A 1,111-nucleotide genomic window follows, 5' to 3' on the forward strand; every position below is an offset into this window, starting at 1 on the left:
GGCAGCGAGACTTAACGTCGGCAGTGCGGCCTCGCCGCAGCCTGGCCGGCGCTCGCCTTGCCCTGGCAGGCGGCCGAGCAGGCGGTGCCCGCAGCCGAGGCAGATCAGCGGGATGGGCTCGAGCGGGCGCCGCCGCCGCCTGGCGCCGCGCCCGCAAAGGAGCCTGCAAAGGCGGGGGCGATCGGCGAGGCGGTGGCGCTCGCACCAGCCGTCTTGCAGATGTTCACACTTCGCCCGCTCTCGGGCAGTGCTGGCAACGTTCTGACAGTACCCTACCCACAAAAGTGTTCTGACAGCGTTCTGACAGCGTTCTGACAGCGTTCTGACAGCGTTCTGACAGTGTTCTGACAGCCGTTCTGACAGCTTTCCGACGGTAATTTACAGTTAAGACTCACCATCTGGTCTGATTAAAGGAGAGCGATATCAGTGTCGGTTACAGCAGAAAGATTCCTTAATTCTCTCCACTACAAAAAAAGTCCGGTGGGGAACCGACATCATGGCCCCGAATGCCGTGCTCTCTAGGTAATCTGCGGGAGCTCCACAAACCAGGTTGGCAGCCTTGGCGATCTGCTGTACGCCAAGAGCGACCTGGACGGCGCGGAGGCGCTGTATCGCGAGGCGCTGGCGGCGTGCCGAGAGACGCTCGGCGACCGGCACCCGGAGACGCTCACCTCGATCTACAACCTCGGCTTGCTGCTGGAAAAGCAGGGTAGGCTCGGCGACGCTATCCCTCTATTCTGGGAGGAGCTGGAGGGATGCGATGCGCGGTACGGCAAGAGGCATAAAGAGACGAGGAGCTCGGCCCGCAACCTTGTCAAGGTGCTGAAGAAGGCTGGGCGACAGCGCGAGGCTGACGAGATCGCTGCCACGTATGGCGTCTGACCTTGAGGCAGCCAGGCAGGCGGCGAGCGACGCCCGCTCTCACTCTGGAATCTCCCGGGCTGGGATCGAGTAATGAATAATCCGGCTTCTCACCAGCAGTCTCTCACTACCACGGGCACACTGACAGAGGCGGCCAAAAGGCTCACGTGGGTGGCAGGGCGGTGATAGGAGTCTCCACAGGGATTTTAAGTGCCCGGTGTTGTGGCATTTCAAATTCTTCACACGGCCA

General features: G+C 61.7%; 1 protein-coding gene across 1 annotated transcript; it reads left to right on the forward strand.

Moving 5' to 3' along the window:
- Positions 1–219: 219 nt before the first annotated feature.
- EMIHUDRAFT_253610 (hypothetical protein) lies at positions 220–882 on the forward strand (the record flags this gene model as incomplete). Its single annotated transcript, XM_005783584.1, has 2 exons — positions 220–267; positions 523–882. 2 exons carry the CDS (start codon positions 220–222, stop codon positions 880–882), a joined length of 408 nt encoding a protein of 135 aa, XP_005783641.1.
- Positions 883–1,111: the final 229 nt, after the last annotated feature.

Source organism: Emiliania huxleyi (genome assembly GCF_000372725.1).
Source record: "Emiliania huxleyi CCMP1516 chromosome Unknown EMIHUscaffold_1797, whole genome shotgun sequence".
NCBI classification, from domain to species: Eukaryota; Haptophyta; order Isochrysidales; family Noelaerhabdaceae; genus Emiliania; species Emiliania huxleyi.